Raw genomic sequence first — 16,989 nt, 5'->3', positions numbered from 1 at the left:
ACCAAGGATTTGAGAAGACCACCTTTGTGGACGTCAGTGAGTGTTTTGCAGAAATGAACAATGATACGTTAGTTTACAACAGACCATGGTGAGGTCTCAGGGAAATGGTCTGGGAAGGAAACTCTAATACAGTCCAGGCATCTCACTCGCTGCCCTTCCTGCACACTCATCCTGATGTGACAACATTCTGGTTTTACAACACCAGTCCTCAAGCTGCTGGAGTAACAGCGGCTTTTCTTGTTGGAAATGTGACCGTTAGGTTATGGATGCCCCACTCATCAGTCTTGAGCCCCAGTGAACAGTTCGGGGATAACATGTGGTATCTAGGGCTCAGAGATCAGGGAACAGACACGTCTGTCTAGTTTCAATAAGAGGAATGGAACAAAAACCCACAAGACAGCATTAACAAATGGGTTCAAAGCATGCGTCACAAGTGCACATACTGTATGCTGTTAGCCTGCTACTTTTACAGTAGACCTACCCCCCCCGACCAATCTGTTGTGAACTAGTATTACAGTATTATTCACCCATTGATTGAGTTTAATGAACATACCTGGCAAACTCTGTTAAGTCCAAAGTCTCCCTTCAGCCAAAAGAAAGAAAAGTGCCCATAGCCTGTTTGAAACAGATATGCTGCTACTAGGACTCGTACATGCATGTACACGGGTATAAACTGGAAAGAGAAGTGAACAATCATGAGAAGACACCGATTTCTCTGTATTGCACAGAAAAACATACAAAAACATACAAAATAGTACTGTACCGCAGTGATATAGTTATATTAAATATGCATTATTTTATCATTTAATAGAGATACACTAAGTATACACAAAATCAATTAAATTTAGTGTGATATAAATAGTAATAACTGCTGATAGTTACAAACAGAGATATTTTTTACACATTCACACAGATAAAGGTGGTTAAAAATGTTTGTTTGCACTTCTACAATATTTACAAGGTGTACCTAGATATTATCAGAGAGAGAGAGTTGTTGATAAGATAATAGCATTTTTAAGTATAACACAAAACACTATTTTCAGAAGAACTAAAGTCCTAGATTATCTGTGGTGCCATATACTGTATACAGCAGCATTATACAATGTTTAGAAATCAAAATCCATTTACAACAGAAGTAAAGTATAATGCAGTTCTTTGGTTCTCTTTATTGCTGTTTGTTTTCTATCCACGTGTCCTCCCCAAACACAGGAAATTGTGATTTAGGTCCAATTTGACAAGATAACATGACATCTTTTGCTAAATGTAAACGAACTCCCGATTAAGTGTTTTCGGTTCTGCTGACGTAAGGGGAACAGATATGTTCCTAGAAAGCCAGGACAAAGACAAAGCTTGGGCAACATTTTTCATGACAGTTATGCCCATCAAGACTTGTTGAATTGAAACATGCTGCTCAGCTCCTGTCCCAGCAACCTATCCACCTCTGCTGAGTGAACTTTCTGGGAAGGACCTTTATCAGCAGAAGAAACAAAAATAATGTGATGCTATTCTTTGCTTCAGTGGCCCTCTTCCCACTCCACTGCAGTGTGATGCCTTTCCAAAACAAATTACTGCGGGAGCCTAGTCAGTTTGTATTTTAAATACATATACAATACAATAAAGCTGTTTATACAAAGAATTATCCACTAAGTAAACTTCACAATACAAATTGAAAGCAGATAAGCCAGCAATATACTGTTTGTACTTTAAGGGAGAGGTGAGCTTTTACTGCTGAGCACAACTCCTTAAAATTGAGAGGCTGTGTGGCCAATGTAAAAACAGATGTAATCTTAAACACGCAAAGACCTACCCCTCCATTTATCTTTCAGTAAAGAATGGTACCATGTTGATAAGGGCAATAAAGTTTGAATGGTTTTGAGCTCTCCTTTCCCAGAGCATAGCTACACACCGCTGCGTTTATACTGTTAACACCACAGTGGTATATCACTATGTGTTATAGATTCTACTCAGAGCCAGTCCACATTTGAAACCTCTCGAATTAACTGGATTTGCATTTCTTTGGTTCTCTTTACTGTTTTCTGTATTCTCTCTGTTAGTCCTTCTTTTGTTGCAGGTGGCAGCTGGTTCCCTTTTTATTCTTGTTTCCTGCACGTTTCTTTGGTAAACATCTGCTGCTAAAATGACTCCTGCAAGAACTTTTCAGACTGGCGTCAACGACAGAGAGCCGAGTCAGTTGCTAGGTTACCATTTCAGTCAGGTCCGGCCAGGGTGTTCCTGAGCAGGGCATCTTAAAATAAAACAGCCAATTTCACAGAACTATTTTTATTGCTGGTATTGTTCTTATGTTTGTTGGAGCGCCATGTTTTTTTTTTATTTAAATGAAACACGAATCCCCCTGTGAAACAAACATGCAGCCACAGATTGAGGCCAAAACATTTATGTGGTGAAAATCTCTGTCTGTATGGCTATGAAATGCTATAATAACTAATGAACATCTAGCACATATATTGCCATTTCTGTTTCTTTTAAAAATATTATTTCAGTGTACAAGACATGAGTTATACAGTACACGCTGCATCAGCCTCCAGTCTGTTAGCAATACCTTGACAACAACTGCTAAAATGTTCACAGGCTTTTTTTTAATGTGACCTTAGAGGCAAAAAATATCTACTTACAGCACTGGCACCAGATATGTGATAAATTAGGATAACTAGTTGCATCCAGCCTTTCCATTCATCTGTTTGTTCCCTGTTTAGTACCTTTGTCTGAAAAAAAGGAAACTGAGTTCATACGGACATGTTCTGTGAAATATAAAGATTTAAAAACAAACTAAATATATGTACACAACACAAGAAAATGAAAGTACATCTGGATCTCCATATTTGTACAGGAAAGTGAAATAAGGGAAATACTTTACTTTTTAAAACTACAAATGGTGTCATAAAATGTATTTTAGGCCAATCTGTAACACTTGCAGCTTTTCTGTGGTCCTTACCTCTTTACCATTTTCAGTGTAGAAAACTCCAAGTACAAAAATGTAGATCAGAGGTATAAAAAATGTAGAGTGTGTGTAGAATTTCTGCTCTTTCATGAAAATGTCAGCTCTGTCACACAGGTAAAAGTAAACCATAATGAGGCCCAGTTTGCAAACAGACTGAAAGGGAACTTTCAGGCTTGCCATCGAAGTGGCAGCTGCAGGCTTTTTCTCCTCAGCGTTTTCCAGGTCGGTGACGTGCCTGCTTCTCCGATGCTTACTATAGCACAGCAGGTTCAAAACCAGGAAACTCATTATGGCCAAGGCAAAAACACCAGCTGTCAGCTTCTGCACGATATTTAGGGGAGGCCGGGGGTGGCAGCAGGAGCCGTCAATGGGTTTTAAAATCTTGTTGCAGACAGAGTTCATTAAAACCATCGCCCCCTGAAAAAACCAGCAGACAAAAACAGGATGTGCAAATCAACCAAAAAGTACCGTACCACACTGAACATACTGGCACAAACAGTAATGTGTGTTTTCAGGGCTGGTAAACAGACAATTATATCAGGTGAACCCAAGGGCATTATTTTCTTGTCACACTGAACTGGATATTACTTTCTGCGAGTATAGTATCTGAAGACATCTCAAACTAATTTCTGCACCTGATAATAGTAGTTTCTCAATTGACAATAAATTAGAATCACTCGAAAAATATCAGTATAGTATAATGGGATAAGCACAGGGTGGTGATAAAATATTAACTAACATTACTTTGAAGAATTACTTTGACATGTTTTTTTTAACATAAGGGTCAATGTCAAAATATTTACTTTATCAATACTTACGACATCCCTACTGCTTTCAGGTAGATGCAGGCCGTCCAGAGACTCGGAGATCGTCTCCTGTGCTGCTAGCCGAGAGGCACGGAGAATTTTCACCCCGAATTTTGCGGGTTTTTTGCTGCCATTCAGAGTGCTTAGTGCTGCTTCATTGTATAAGTCTATCTGCTGATTAGTTATCATTTTCCGACTATCACTCAGCAGCTCTTCATATACAGGATCTAGAAGTAAATTTGTGGAAAACACATTGTCACAGAAAAGTACAGGAGACAGTGGATGACAGCAAGAAGTGCAAGAAAAAAGCTGCCATTTTCCTAAAACATATTTCGCAAATGACCGTAATATCTATGTCTATAAATATATACCCAGTTAACACACAATACATAAATGCACTTTTGCTGCACATGAAAAACATCTATTAATGTATTTAATCATTGCAGCTGCAGTTGTCTGAGATGCAATAAAAAACAACCTCTGGGGAAGAATAATACAGAGACAATTGTGATATATTGTCAAGGTAGATCAATATCTGTACACCCTTTTAATTTAATGCAGTACAGCATGCTTAACCATTTAGAATAATCTTCAGAATCAAACAAATACATAAACGTTCAATTTTGGGCGGAGCGGTGGCTCTGTGGCTAAAGATCTGCGCCTGTGGCTTGAAGGTTGCCGGTTCCAATCCCATGGCTGGCAGAGGAATCCTACTCTCTTGGGCCCCTGAGCAAGGCCCTTAACCCCAACTGCTCCAGGGGCGTCGTATAAACGACTGACCCTGAGTTCTGACCCCAAGTTTCTCTCTCCCTGTCTGTGTGCCTATGTGTCTCATGGAGAGCAAGCTATGTGGTATGTGGAAAGACAAATTCCTAATGCAAGAAATTTTATATGGCTTATAAAGTGATCTTACCTTATCTTATCTAATGGCATTTGCAATACTACACACCTAACTACAAACATTTTAATTAGGGACCACAAACTTAGACAAACCAGTTTTACCTTGTAGGACCCAATAAACTTCTGTGTCTTTTGCCAGTTTCTCCAAAAGACGGGAAACAGCTGTGAGGTTGGTTTTGTACTGATTGAGCGTTTCACTGCTGCCATTGTGTAACTTAATAGACCACTGAAAAAGAAGGAGTAAGAAACAGTAAGAAGAACAGATTGCACTTTCAGATGTGAATTACTGTATATTATATTATAAATGGGATAGGCAGATACTTACTGTAGCTGCTGCCACAATTATGATATCTGGTTTGTTTAATGAGATTTCCTGAAATTGAAGAGATCATAACATAAAAACAAAATTTTTGATGGCAGGATTAAAACTTTATCTGAATTGCATGTTGTGTAGATAGTGGTTTGACAATCAGGCTTTACTGTAAAGGATATTTGTGTATGACATTTAAACTTTCCTATATAATTAAAATACACAAATGTAAAATAGAGCCTTAAATGTTTTGTCTTGATCAAACAAAATACTAGCACTTCTTTGGACTGCAGAAATGTAAACATTCTACATAAACCTATCATTCACACTACCTATCTACATAATGAAAAAAATGCATGAAGATTTTTTTAGATAACAAGACCTTTGATTAAAAATACATAAGCATTTCTAAAACCCTGAAGAAGGCAAATAGTGTTTTAAAAAATAAAAAAACAGATTTATTATTTTTCACAATCCTGGAATACTGCTGTAAGTGCTAACATCATCTACAGTGGAATATTAACTTAATTCCACAATAATTTAGATATACTCTTAAACAGCTCGCACCTTTACCGTGCAAACTTTCATCATGCAATTCCTTGTCTCCTTCTGTTGTTCTAAACAAGTATGTGTTCACTAAGGAAAAACTTTTAAAGCCTTTTTTAAGGAAGAGATTTTAAAGCCTTGCAGTCTTGTTAATCCCTCTTGACAGATTTGTCTTTACATTTTTTATTATATAAAGGTGTATCAATTAGCTCTCACCTCGGTCCAGGACATCAGGCGATCCTTCATTGAATTGTTCACTTCTGCATACCATAAGAAATCCTATAAAGAAAATTTTGTGAGGCATTCTTAGAAGGTAAATTCATTGCACGCTTTCAAACAAATGTTTTTCGCAAAATTTTTAAAAGTATTTACTGAAACTGAAGCTTTTATGAATGCATGATAAACTGAAATAAGATCATGCAACAGCTCAACATTTCCACCAGCCTGACCTTCCCTGAAAGTGAAAGAAGAGGCTGTTTGGTTTTCCCTTTGACTTAAATTTCTGGAATACCTTTAAAAAAATTAATAACTAAATTAGAGTGAATGCACACTGGTTCAAACCAGACGTATGTTGCTACATTACAGTTAACCCTCAGGTTAACGGATGAATAGGGGAGGAAGGGGTGTCCATTATTGCCAAAAGTCCGTTAAATCACAAATTACGTTTTTTTTAGGCCCAAAACACATTACGATCCATATTCTAATCTCTTCTTCCAATTCAGGGTCAAGGGAGAGCTAAAGCCTATCTCAGCAAGCACACCTTGAGCAAAAAAAGATATAATATATAGGCTTTCTGGATCTTTTTCCACTTTTTGTTTTTACCAATTGCAGTCAACAAAGTTGCCTTTTTATCATAATTAAACAAGCTCTTTACTTCATGTGTCATAAATATCGGTATAAAATTTGCCAGAAAATATGAAACACAAATAACATCTTTTGCAAGCAACTGACCTACTCTGACCTACACCATTCCTGACTTTTAAACCTTTGTATTACGTATTTTAAACTACTATTAGTTTGTTTCTCTATTATTGTTTAGGAAAGTCTGGTATTTTTCTGTATAGACACAACTCTGCTTTAGGTTTTATCCATTAAATCCAAAGTCTGTTACAGCGAGGGTTAACTGTATATACTCCAGGCATACAAAAGTACTTTGCTCATATTCTCATATTCATAAAATAAATAGCTGTAGAAATAGATACAAAAATCAGTTTTGCTGGATAAAAGCATCAGCCAAATAAATGTGGAACTATTTCAGCAAGCTTTTAACAACCTAAATGCTTCCTATACATCTAGAAGTTCTGCTATTTATTTGTAGAAAATGAGTATATAGTGTAACAGCTTTGATGTTAAAAAGAACTTCAAAATGAAATGAGAAAATAAATCTCACCACATTCAAAGAGGAACTCCTGTCTTCAAACGGAATGTTCTCGTGCTAGATAGGTTTTCAAAATAAAGTATTAAACACTGGCAATCCCAAGACATAAGTGAATTCATACACAGGAAAACTATTTCAAAATATGAAAAAAGAGAAACAGAAGTTTTTACAGGGTTTATTACTTTGGCTAACTTTGAATCTTAAAATAATTTATAATGGACACCTGAATGATCACCTGCTTAAATGAGAAATGAATTGTAGAAATGAACTGTTTACTATAGCTTTGTCTATACTAAATATTATTTAATAGTGAATACATACAACTTAATGTTGTGCGTGACAAAGTCTGTCAATGTCTTTCACATTTAAAGGGTGACAACGGATTCAGAAGCACTGACAATGACGATAACTGTAATTTTATTTAACATTAGATCTGGGGTGTTCAAGCTTTTTCAGCTGTTGGATCCCATTCTGAAGAGGACCCCTATAAGGAGGTTCAATACAAATTCAAATCTGAAATTCGCCATTCTGCACATCACAATATTTTAAAAGCAGAACAGCGGGTACACACATACAGTCCTCTGAATGCTTTGTCAAAGCAGATCTGGTGGCTGAGTGTGATTTATTACATGACTGTAGCTCACAAGTTTTCCTACTATTTATTTTATAATACCTGAACTCTATGGGAAGCCCTTGATTGAAATCTCCCACAAAAAAAACTACTGATACTGTATGTCACAGTGTCCCATGCACATGGAATTAACACCCATTAAAACAGGGTGCATGGCCAAATCAGACATATATAACTCTTGGTATTCAGTGTTTATTTTTAATCCTGTACCATCCCTCTAAATGTGGCACAAGCTCATTTTGTTTCATAATTAATCCTCTAACCATAAATCACAACAAACTGAAACCTCAAGAGGCCAAGACTGAGCAGGCCTGGTGAATCCTAGTTAGTGGGAAAGTGTTGAGCAGTGGTCAACTGTAAAGTCATGGGTTCAAATTCCAGGTGAGTCCCTGCTGTTGCACCTTTGATCAGGGACCATAAACTGAACTGTTACAGTAAAAACACTCCGCTTATAAAAGTAAGCAAACGTAAGTCAGTTTGGGTAAATTTTGGCCTTTTACTTTTAACATTTAATTTAATATTAAATAATACCTGCTTAACATTGGTAACAGACTTATAGCTGTAACAGTGATGTAAAATAGGTGTTATTTGCATGGTGCTGAGGCACTGTCAAACAATCACCTACTGTAAATTTAAAAGAATGAATCATTTGAATTATTATTGTAGACGCTTGCTGTGAAAGCAGTGTTCCACTCACAAGACAAAATGACAGAACTGAATTCTTGACTACCAGGAAAGTTGCAATTGCTTGGAAGAACCAACACACAACTTTAAACACAATACGTCTGTTGTGGGACCAGTGGCTTAGTTGTGAACAAAGCTGCTGCAAAACACTGGAAGCTACCGATTGCTCAGGTGTGGAGGTACCTTTAAATTATTTGGACCTTGTTGAATCAGCCAGGAAAATAATACAGAACAGTAAATGGGTACAGGAACGTCTCACTTTTTTATACAAGAGTAAGATCACACAATCTAAATACAACACAATATAGTTGTACAGTAATCATTTCCAAAACATCTACATCTGGCCAAAGGATTAACATTAACTTTGGAAAAGATTACCTTGTTTCCTTCCTCCTTGAGATCTGGGTTTATTATTCGGACAAAGGAATAAAAGAGCTGGCGAATTCTGGAATCTCCTATAAAGGCTATTTGCTTCTGGGCAAGGCACTCCTTTGCTTCACTGGAAAGAAAGAAGAGACACAGAAAGACCTAGAGTTACTTCAACCCCGATTACCTTTGTACAAATTCAAAATTCTGCTTTGTGCATTCTCTCTAATCAAGAGAACATTGCTTCTAAGCAATACGCACTATATCTTAATTTGATGTGTGCTCAGGAAGTATATTTATAGCAGTGATCAACTAAAATGTCTCAAAGGCCCGACTGCTCATCATTTGTGTGCCTTGTGCTATTGTAAGTTAAAATGACGGGTGAAATATCTTTGGTTTATAACAGAGGCTCACATATAATTAGAATGCATTTATCAGAATTTCTGGATAATGACTCTAATTACGTCTTGGATCTTGAGTGGACAAATTGAACTGGACTGAACACGCAATTAAGATTTCAAGCCTTTTTTATAAACAGAGATGACAGGTTTTAATTTGGAATTTTAAAATGAATCATCGGCTTATAATAAGAAATCATATAAGTTATGCTGATTTACATTATGTGTCCTTGATACACACTGTAGCTCTTAACAAGATGGTGGTTATTTATGTTTCTGGCCAGAGGATTTGTTTACTCTACACAAGGAGAGACTCAACAAGAAAGAAGTACTTCCTTATATAAGATCTTTGTCTAACCAAAGGTGCATGTACTGAGGAAGACTCATCTATACTGCAACATTGACATGGATTCTTGAATCAACAATTTAGAGCAGAGAGAGTGCGCACTCAGTTGGCTGTTTTGTTTCAGTTTGTCATCTAGGCTATCCGGTGGCATGCTAGGACAGTTTGCTGTGTTCAGTCCACACAACCCCGTACGTAAGCACAGTGGCTGGGTTTGTGGGAGCACGAACATAAGAACGTGAATAAACCCATGATGGAACAGCTCTTATCCCAGCCAAGCTGCTGTCCTTGGGAATAATGACAGCGTTTTCCCTCACACACAATTCATTCCCCACGTGTCAAGTCCCAATCAGCTGCTCGACTTGCCTGCTTCTGTACTTGTGCATCATGCACCCCTGTGGCTGCCACACGTTTTCGCCCAGGAACCTGCCAGTGGACAGGAGCCACTCACACGTATCGCCACCTACCCGGGAGAAAAAAAAAACACTGGTCGGTACCGAAGGCCTGCGTGCTAAAGTTACATGCTTTCTCTTTCAAGCTTGCTGTGGTTCCTACAGTATATGTTTGCGATTTTAACACCACTGACACTTCCATTTTAACCATTTTAAAGTGCAGCTGGATAGATCGGCCACCTAGGCAGGACTAAAAGAGCTGGTGTCATTCGGGGGTCGTGTTTTTTTTTTAAATTTGGAATTGTGATTCTGCAACTTAACTGCACTGGCACCAACGCATAATCTTTGTGTAGGTTCACTTCCCCCAACAAAAGCAGGCTTTTCTGACTCTCGCCGGTGAGAGGCATGTGCACAAAACAGAAGACACACACACACACGCCAGGTGACAGACATAAATATACAGTAGCACAAACAGGAACTATTATGTCCTATAGGTGTGCAAATGCACAACTTTATATCTTTAGTCTGTCACTTTAAACGTTTTTAGCATCATGATGACCTGTTCGCAGGTTTCAAAATCAGCTGAAAAATCAAAGAACTACACACGTAGGGTATTTGTTTCAGCACAACGGGGTTTTAAAACGTTATCAGCTCGTATGAATTTTTATTCCTAGCAGACGCGTGTCTGCACTAAAGCAAACACTACAAATGCAAAGTTGTGCTCCGATATTATTCCACCGGTTCGTCAAAGCCACGATTGAAATTACACAAGAAAAAGAGCAAGTATAATTGACCGATGCCCCGGAAGGGTCGCATTTATTAAAGAAGTGTTTTGGACGGCTGTCTCAAAGTCTACATCAAAATCCGTCAGCTGACTCTAATCTAGGGGTTACTAAAACTAGTGAGTTTTCAGTAAAATAGGCCAACGTTTAACGAGCTGGGACAATAATCGTCATCATATTCGCTGTTAACTACGAGGTGATTTGGTATTTGAATATGTGGTTTATTTGCGAATTAAGACGTGTACTGGATCACATCTCCATCCTTCTTTTATACAGCTATAGTGAATGCTTGGATGAGCGCCATATCACATTAGACAACCGCGGTGTACAATATTTTTTTTTAATAAGGCATGTTTTAATCTGAGGCTGGAGCTAGCTGCCAGGTTAAGGCTGGACGTTAAGTTTCATCGTTGCACATTTAGCTAGCCCGACGCACTGCAAACAGCCCCACAAGGGATCTGTTAGGCGATTTTCTCATTTAAATATATACAATATATATCTCCGCTGTGCGAAGCGCTGATCCTCCCGCCCGGCACTCGGGGGTATGACAGCCAGCTCCTGCTCATCAGGACCGGGGGAGGCAGCTCACCTGCCCCGTCTGAAAACAGCGCTTTACATTTTACAACATCATCTGCACCGCTTTTGTTAATGGGACGTCCCATATTCAAGGCAAACGCCGACAAATCCCGAAAACTCAACCGTTGTGTCTCGGAGCCGCCAATTCACCCAGTATGCGTGGCCCGATCACAACAACATTGCATGTCAAGCGGTACTACACACAATACTGTATTTCGCGACACGTCTCGATCAGCAACCCCACACTTACCTCCATAAAACCGAGAGAAACAGTGGAGCACAGTAAGCACAAGGACCGCGGCGAACGCGAGCAGTTTGGCATTTTTGATGCAGAAATAGTGATTTATTTCTCGTTTGCCTAGGCTATAGGCCAGGAGCGCCATCTTGGCTCCTCCATGACAACAGGCAGACAGACGAGACGCAGCGGCGGAGGGGTGAAGCGGAGAGAGCACGTCGAGGCTGAGTCTCCCCTCCGTGCCAGGGTCGGCTGCCTCGCCGCTCAGTGCTGCTGCTCCTGGCGCAGTGGCCGTCTCGGTGGCGTGTGACGAGCTCTTATGTGGCATAATTTATTCTGTAACCCGTTAAAAAAAAAGTAAGGTCTCCTCTTGACTTTCTGCCTCCCCTCCGAGTCGTTTCATCCCCGTTAAGTCTGCAGATCCGAATGAACTTATTTCTGCGGACTTTGCGGCCATTAGAAATCGGACTTTGAAGTGATTTTTGTGTGTGTGCAATGGAGCTACACTAAGTTTGTGGAAGGGCACAATTGATAAACGGGTATTTCGTCTTAACGTCATTGCGTAAACTTTACCAGTTGAGCACTGCTAATATTTAACCTGAGTTCACTGTAGAATGAGTCATTAACCTTATTCAACCCAGCCCCTTTCGCCTTTATATAGTTCTGACAGCTGTGTTTAATTTTGGTCATTTAATTTTCACCTTATTGTGAACACAATTAATGTAAATTCAGTATAGCTTGAATCTCGTTCAGGATAGTAGTAGTGCCTGCCAAGAAAATAAATCACTTCTGGAAGATATTAACGTTATGAATTTGCTTAGCTGTCGCTATTATCCACAATGAGATACAAAATACAGAGTTTTACGTTTTACACCGTTTCTAATTACATTATAAAGTAATCTGATTATTTCTGATTATGTATATAAAACATTATTCAAATACAGTAAAAAAGGGGTTAAAGGGACAAGAAAAAACTGCGAGGCAGTAATCTATTACAAGTACAATACTTGTGTTAGAGCAGTGTCAAAAGCATGTCCAGCATGCTAAATATTGTAAAAGGTATCGTACAAGGTAAGTAAGAATTTATAACAGAAAAAAATGAATGTCACTGATCAGAAGGCACTATCGTTATATTTTATGAAACACCTTCCATGATGCATCATCTCAAGGTGCTGTACAATAAAAAAAAAATAAAAGTCAGGTATATCAAAATTAAAACACAGTTGTTGAAAAGATTTGAAAAGGCTGACCTAAGTACAAGCTCTGGTATGGGCTGCAAGATCGTTACATACTCTTGGAACAACAGAAGAGAAAGATTAATCAATGTGTACTGTAGGTGTATAGGGGGACTAACAGTTCACTAAAGTAGTTAGGAGCCCTACTGTTCAAGCCCTTTAAAACGGAGTTACTCTGAAATCTACAGAGAACCAGTGCAAAAAGCTGAAACAGGTGAAATGTGCTCATGCATTTTAGGTGTTGTTATGATCTGAGCATCTGAGTTATGATCTTGCTGCAAAATATTAAAAGCACGATTTTATACACCAGCATGCACTGTGATGCAATACTCCAGTCAGGAAGAGACAAAAGCATGCATTGGCTTTTCTGTGTCAGATTGGGGGAGATGTGTGTGCATAAACCCAATGTCTTGAAGATAAAGAAAAGACACCTTCACAACACAGTAAATGTGGCCTTCAAATGCAAGGCTCAGATCAAAAATGAGATACAGTACTAAGATTGCAGGCCTGAGTACCTGGACTGAATTCAATAGCAAAACTAACGCTGACACATTCGCAGAGTTAGTAAGGAGAGCCAATGAACCTAACTCTGGTCTTGTCAGAGCTGAGCTGTAGAAACTTTCGTCACATCCGTTTTTTAACACCATCTAAGCAGTGTGACAAGGCTGGTAGTGCTTGCCAGGCTTTGTGTGAACAGAAATTTGGGTGTCATTAGCATAGAAATGAAAGCTGATGCTATACGTAAGAAGAATCTTCGAGAAGGACTGCAGCATGCCAGACACGCAGCACCCATTACCAGAAACTACAGAGGCATCAGGATGTAAGGAATGTTATGAATGAGAGACGGCCATTCAGCCGATCTAGCCTATTTGGTAGTAGTCAATTGTTCCAAGGATCTTACCAGCTGTTTCTTGAAGGAAGGTGAGGAAGATGTGATTCCACGTATCCATTGCCTTCACTGAGAACTCACAGACTCCCAGAACTCCAACGTGTCAGACTGCCACCTCCAGCCCAAATACTGTCAGCTGTTTCTGTTATTCAATATGTGCAGAAAACTGTCAATCATTACATCATTTCAGTTAGTGTGTGTGTCTGTCAATCACAGAGTCGGTCAGCATTAGTCTGTGGCCCAGTCTCTAAGTTCTAGTCTTCAGATTGCCTGTGTGCCCGTACAAACCTGCAGGCTCGTGTGTGGTAGACGTGCTGTGTGTGTGATGCTGGAGTGCAGCCAGTAGTCTGCAGCAGTGTGTGGTGATGTTGGGGGAGCAGGCAGTGACCGTGTGGGGCCGGGAGCCCCCATCACCAACCCCAGAGCTGGACCCACACTCCTCACCCAGGTTCCCTGAGCCCTTTCTCACTCCGCTGCTCTGATTATCAGACATGCTCTCTCTCTCTCTCCTCGCTCTGTTACTCTATAAGCCTAATAGAGGTTTTGGACACTTGCAGAAGAACGAGACAGACAGAAAGAGTTTGAGAGACAGGGAATCAGGCCAGAGTCAGAAACTACAAGTTGCAGGAAGAATCTGTTAAAACAGCCCGAGACACTACAGTATGAGCACGCAGGGGGCGGCTGGCTATTCAAATAAAACGGAGGTTCTAGTCACATTCGTATTTATAATAGACGTGCAGAGGGATGTAGCTCTCTTGTACATGTTAGTTTAAACAGCATGAAGGTGGCATACCTGTAAAACCTTGACATCAGGGCTTGGTTTGGGAAATCAGTTATATAAGCAGTGGATAAAAATTATGCCTGGAAGTAAAAGCACACTGCAATCCTATTCTTAGCCTAGAAGGACAAAACATCAAGGTGGTCTAGAAATATAAGGGACAAGGAAAATCGTCTGCTGCTGGTTTGCTTATCTGAGGGAACTCATGGGTTGTGCTCTTCAGAAAAAGCAGAGTGTGGTAAAAGCATGAGAGGAACAGCCTAGATATTAGTGCTGCTTGAAACACGCAACTGGTAGCCTGCCTTGCACTGAATATGTTATAGAGTCTTAAAGGCCAGGCTTTCTCAGATGGTACCTTCTGGGATTAATAGTACTGAGTTAGAGAAAATACAGATTGACAGAATTGATGGATTAGTGTCAGCACTGATTAGTGGATTTGGAGAAATTTGTCAAATTGATGCAGCTGCAACTAAATTTAACAATACAGAAATGGTAGCAAGGAATTCTGTGTAAACTGGTATATCCATGGGAACCAACCGCCACTACTGTGCCCCAGTATTAATTAGAACCAAGGAACTTACATCACTAGAAAGGTGATGAAACAGTTATACCGGATGATGTGACACTAGCTGTATCTTGACATCCCCATTTCCTCCTCAGACCTCTGGGATAGCTGAGCCTCTGAAATTCAACCTCACAGAGAAGCAGTCTCACTACACCCAGAAGGATAAGCCTCCACAGATTATGGATTGGTCTAAGGGTAAGGTGCCAAAATCAGGGGACAATATTAATAATAATATGTATAGATGTCTGAATTACATAACTATGATATGGCCAAAACAATAATACGAAGTTGCAAAGCAGGACACATGTCACAAAGGGAAATCAAAAGTGCTCTCATGTCTTGAAATGTGCCCTCTTGAGGACTTATTGTTCTGGTCAGGACTATTTACTGGCACTTAATCTTTGTAATTTTCTATGTGCTGAAAACCTAACACAATGATAAGGTCTTCATGTGCTAATCATCACTTCTGTGACGACTCTGCTGTATAGAGTATAGAGATCAATGCCTCAAACTATGGGAATAGGACTGATGACCCTGACAACAACATTCTTGTTCTTTCATTCTTGGCTTTAAATTATCTGAGGTTATGTCTTTCCTCTCCTGCCTCCAACACCAATTCAATTCACCCTTACAGCTTCAAATCTGTTCTCATGGGCTGTCCAGTTCATTCAGTTCAGTGGCTTTCAGCCTTGATCGTGGATGATTCCTGACGGATAGGTCCAATGTGGGATCCACACCTTCTCTGGCAGGTTGGAAATGTCTCAGGAGGCGTCTGGTCATGTGTTTCGCACTCCGTTTAGGGTGACGTCTTGTCAATACTCTCGCTCTGCTTTCTCATTTTGACATCGTTAAGTCTCACAAACCTGCTTCATTGGCTTCACACACACTGGTCCCCATTTCTACAGCTGGGTGAACTGGAGCACCTGGGGTATAGTACTGACTCCTTTAATAAACCTTCATATCGCAGCCAGATCGGCTCACTGGGCCAGAGTTCATCCTCGTTCCCATGAAGTTAAAATCAGAAAATATCAGATCACTTTATTGGCCAAATACAATTTCTTGCATTAGGAATTTGTCTTTTCACAGACCCCAGCTTGCTCTCCATGAGACACACAGACAGGGAGAGAAGCTTGGAGTCAGAATGCACCGTCAGCCATTTATACAGCACCCCTGGAGCAGTTGGGGTTAAGGGTCTTGCTCAGGGTCCCAACAGAGTAGGATTCCTCTGCCGGCTGCGGGATACGAACTGGCAACCTTCCAGCCACAGGCGCAGATCTTGAGCCACAGAGCCACCGCACCGCCCCAGTTAAGCAAATGACATAACAGGTGAATCACACTCTCCCACCTCACCCCTGGATGGGTTGCTAGTCCAACACAAGGACTGCAAACACTGGTCCCCATTTCTACAGATGGGTGGTCTGGAGCGACTGGGGTAAGGTACCTCATTCAAGTGTAGAGCAGCAATGTCTGCAGTAGGGACTCAAACACACAACCCAGCAGGCATGAGTCCAGAGACTTACCTGATATGCTGCACTGCCCCAGAAGCCTTAGGAATAAAGCCTAAAAAGTGATGAGACCCAAAATCTCCTTTAGAGGAGGACAGATAATTCTGAAACAATAAATAACTTGTGTACACAAGATTTAAGTTACAATCCCCCAGTATATCCTTGGGAAAAGACTGCACTTCTCTCTCCTTCCTTCTAACACTTTCAGCCACAGTACCCACCATCCCCCCATTACTGAAGACCCCAATACCCAGCCTTCAGTTATAAAGAGCACACTAACCCCCTCACACACACAGCTCCCCTCCAGCCTGCAGAGGACTCCATGCATCCTAACACCACCAACATGCAATTTGCAATACTCATTTCACACGTTTACATGGTTTTCAAACACTCTGATAATGAAATAACAGCAGGACACACACATTTCAGTCGCATGACAAATCATGTGTCTCTTAGCCCCTCCTCCTTCACCTCCCAAACCCATTCCTCACACAAGACATTGTCACCACACACTTACTCATACATTTCTAAATATCTATTTTTGTTGACAACTGGTAAATTCAGAAATTATACTTTTATACTCCCAGACATGTGCAGAATTGTCCCTTTACTTGTCATTGTATTTATCTATCTAAGGAAAGGTCAGATTGTTCAGGATTGGAGAATATAGGCAGAACACCAGTGGAACCTGTGTTCATTCAGTTCAATGGG

General features: G+C 40.0%; 1 protein-coding gene across 1 annotated transcript in view; it reads right to left on the bottom strand.

Annotated features, from left to right (window-relative positions):
- casd1 (CAS1 domain sialic acid O acetyltransferase 1) overlaps window positions 1-11,634 on the bottom strand; it is a 29,506-nt gene extending 17,872 nt beyond the window's left edge. Inside the window, exons 1-11 of the mRNA XM_088929398.1 lie at window positions 11,322-11,634; window positions 9,688-9,784; window positions 8,593-8,713; window positions 6,912-6,956; window positions 5,738-5,800; window positions 4,991-5,038; window positions 4,768-4,891; window positions 3,778-3,992; window positions 2,954-3,376; window positions 2,634-2,723; window positions 554-673 (exon numbers count right to left, since the gene is read on the bottom strand). Coding sequence (XP_088785524.1) covers window positions 554-673; window positions 2,634-2,723; window positions 2,954-3,376; window positions 3,778-3,992; window positions 4,768-4,891; window positions 4,991-5,038; window positions 5,738-5,800; window positions 6,912-6,956; window positions 8,593-8,713; window positions 9,688-9,784; window positions 11,322-11,634 — 1,659 coding nt within the window. The remainder of the gene's footprint in view (window positions 1-553; window positions 674-2,633; window positions 2,724-2,953; window positions 3,377-3,777; window positions 3,993-4,767; window positions 4,892-4,990; window positions 5,039-5,737; window positions 5,801-6,911; window positions 6,957-8,592; window positions 8,714-9,687; window positions 9,785-11,321) is intronic.
- Window positions 11,635-16,989: the final 5,355 nt, after the last annotated feature.

Source organism: Atractosteus spatula, chromosome 12 (genome assembly GCF_055471065.1).
Source record: "Atractosteus spatula isolate fAtrSpa1 chromosome 12, fAtrSpa1.hap1, whole genome shotgun sequence".
Lineage (NCBI taxonomy): Eukaryota > Metazoa > Chordata > Actinopteri > Semionotiformes > Lepisosteidae > Atractosteus > Atractosteus spatula.
This window is presented reverse-complemented; position numbering and strand designations above follow the sequence as displayed.